This window comes from Protobothrops mucrosquamatus, unplaced genomic scaffold (assembly GCF_001527695.2).
Source record: "Protobothrops mucrosquamatus isolate PMUCROS unplaced genomic scaffold, P.Mucros_1.0 scaffold11013, whole genome shotgun sequence".
Taxonomy (NCBI): Eukaryota; Metazoa; Chordata; class Lepidosauria; order Squamata; family Viperidae; genus Protobothrops; species Protobothrops mucrosquamatus.
This window is the reverse complement of record NW_015396795.1, coordinates 14,388-16,543: the sequence shown is the minus strand read 5'-3', so window position 1 is coordinate 16,543 and position 2,156 is coordinate 14,388. Positions and strand designations below refer to the sequence as shown.

Sequence of the window (2,156 nt, the reverse complement as noted above, 5' to 3'; positions counted from 1 at the left end):
AGAGAGAGAGAGAGAGAGAGAGAGAGAGAGAGAGAGAGAGAGAGAGAGAGAGAGAGAGAGAGAGAGAGAGAGAGAGAGAGAGAGAGAGAGAGAGAGAGAGAGAGAGAGAGAGAGAGAGAGAGAGAGAGAGAGAGAGAGAGAGAGAGAGAGAGAGAGAGAGAGAGAGAGAGAGAGAGAGAGAGAGAGAGAGACTGAGAGACAGAGACTGAGAGACAGAGAGAGAGAGAAGAATTAAAACTTAATAGGAAATATGCACAGTCATAATTCTTTATACAAGAGGCAAGATTTTGGTTAGTGATCTATTCCTTTTCCTTACATTTCTACCCAAAAATGGAATAGCATATGGTTGCAATTACCTTTACATGACACACACCCATTTGGGGTCTGCATGTCATGGATATTCGGTGGCATAATCAGGTTTCCCATGCCACAGGTTGTCCAGTTCTGATTTAATTTAAGATTATCCATTCTGATAATCCAGTGTGGGCTCTGCTGTCTCTTATCTGATCATTCTCTCGACTCAATCTTCCAATCTTTCTTCCCATAGAGCATCAGACATTCTTAAACTTGCTACCGGATTCTGTTCAAGCAGGACTGAATTAAGAGTTCTGCTCCCAAATCGTACAATCTCCAAACGAACCAATCTTGTATAGGAAGTATAGGAAGCGTCACAAGAAACCTCAGAAGTCACGTGAAGCGAGAGCATGAACAGGACCTTCTCCTCTGATGGCCTTACCTTACTGTCCAGTTTCTTCATGGTGACCAGATCCAGGGATTTCAGAGAATGTCCTGTGGGAGCGATGAAATACAAGCAAGCATGGACCCTGGAATCGTGGTAATTATGCAGCACCCGCTTAATTTTCAGCTCCTCTTGCAGATAGGCTTCAAATTGGGTATCGATGAATTCTACAATGGGTTTGTAGCTTCGTGGAGGAAAAAAACGGGGAAACAGAACACACGTTAATTCCTTTACGGTGCTTCCTACATTAAAAAAAACAAAGCTTCTTTTGTGCAACCTCTTTCATCTGGTAATTCTCCAGACGGTTGGGTGACTATACCAGTCCCAGAATTCAAGACTGGACATCATTTCGCATTATTATAATGCCACCCATGTCCACTCCCTTTCCTGTTCAGCAATTCATCTGAACATCTGAACATCTAAGAGACCTGTCTGGATTTAGCCAACAAGGCATTACCAGATTTGGTTCTCAACCGTATAATGAAACAACAGAGTTGGAAGAGATCTTGGAGGTCTTCTAGTCCAGTGGTTCTTAACCTGGGCGGTACCGCCCCCCAGGGGGCGATTTCATTTTTCAGGGGGGCGATGGAACGAAAAGGGGCGGCGTGGGGGCGATGGAACGAAAAGGGGGCGATAGGGGGGCGATGGAGCGAGATGTTTTGGGGACACTTTTGAGCCTTCTCCTGCAGCTCCGAGCATCCTCCGCCATTTGTAGAGAGAGACAGAGAGAGGCACTTGTGCTTCTCTCTCTCTCTCTCATGCGGATTTGCCCCCTTGCAGGGCTCCTGATTGGCCCTGTGCCCAGGTGCCCCGCCCTCTGGGAGAAGCGCGGCCAGGAAGTCCCTTTCCCTGGCTGGCCCCGTCCAAGGTACACGTGGTCGGGGAACCGCACGGGGAAGCCTGGAATCCCTGCTGGGAGCAGCCCGCCAGAGCCTCTGTTGAGCAGGCCAACCTTCCCACAAGCCACGGCCCTGAGAGAGAGCAGCCCCTGCGATCTCCAGCTGCAGGACCATTGGCCCAGCTGGCTGGGAAGGCGCGCCGGAGTCCCGGCTGCTTTGTCAGCGAAGAATGTGAGGTGAGCAGAAGATTTGGGGGAGAAAGGGAGGGAGAGGAAAGAGAGAGAGAGAGGGAAAAGAGAAAAAGAGAGAGAGAAAGAGAGAGGAAAGAGAGAGGAAATGCAAGTGCCTCTCTCTCCCTCTCTCTTTCTCTCCTCATCTGGAGAAAGAAGGGGGAGGGAGGGAGAGGAAAGAGAGAGGGAGAGGAGAAAGAGAGAGAAAGAGAGAGGAAAGAGAGAGAGAGGAAGCACAAGTGCCTCTCTCTCCCTCTCTCTCTCTCCTCACCTGGAGAAAGGGGGGAGGGAGGGAGAGGAAAGAGAGGGAGAGGGGAAAGAGAAAAAGAGAGAGAGAAAGAGAGAGGA

General features: G+C 49.4%; 1 protein-coding gene across 1 annotated transcript in view; it reads right to left on the bottom strand.

Annotated features, from left to right (window-relative positions):
- Nucleotides 1–894, bottom strand: part of LOC107301254 (septin-6-like) — a 4,811-nt gene extending 3,917 nt beyond the window's left edge. The window contains exon 1 of the mRNA XM_015830503.1: nucleotides 737–894. Coding sequence (XP_015685989.1) covers nucleotides 737–757 — 21 coding nt within the window. The 5' untranslated portion in view covers nucleotides 758–894. The remainder of the gene's footprint in view (nucleotides 1–736) is intronic.
- Between the last annotated feature and the right edge of the window lie 1,262 nt (nucleotides 895–2,156).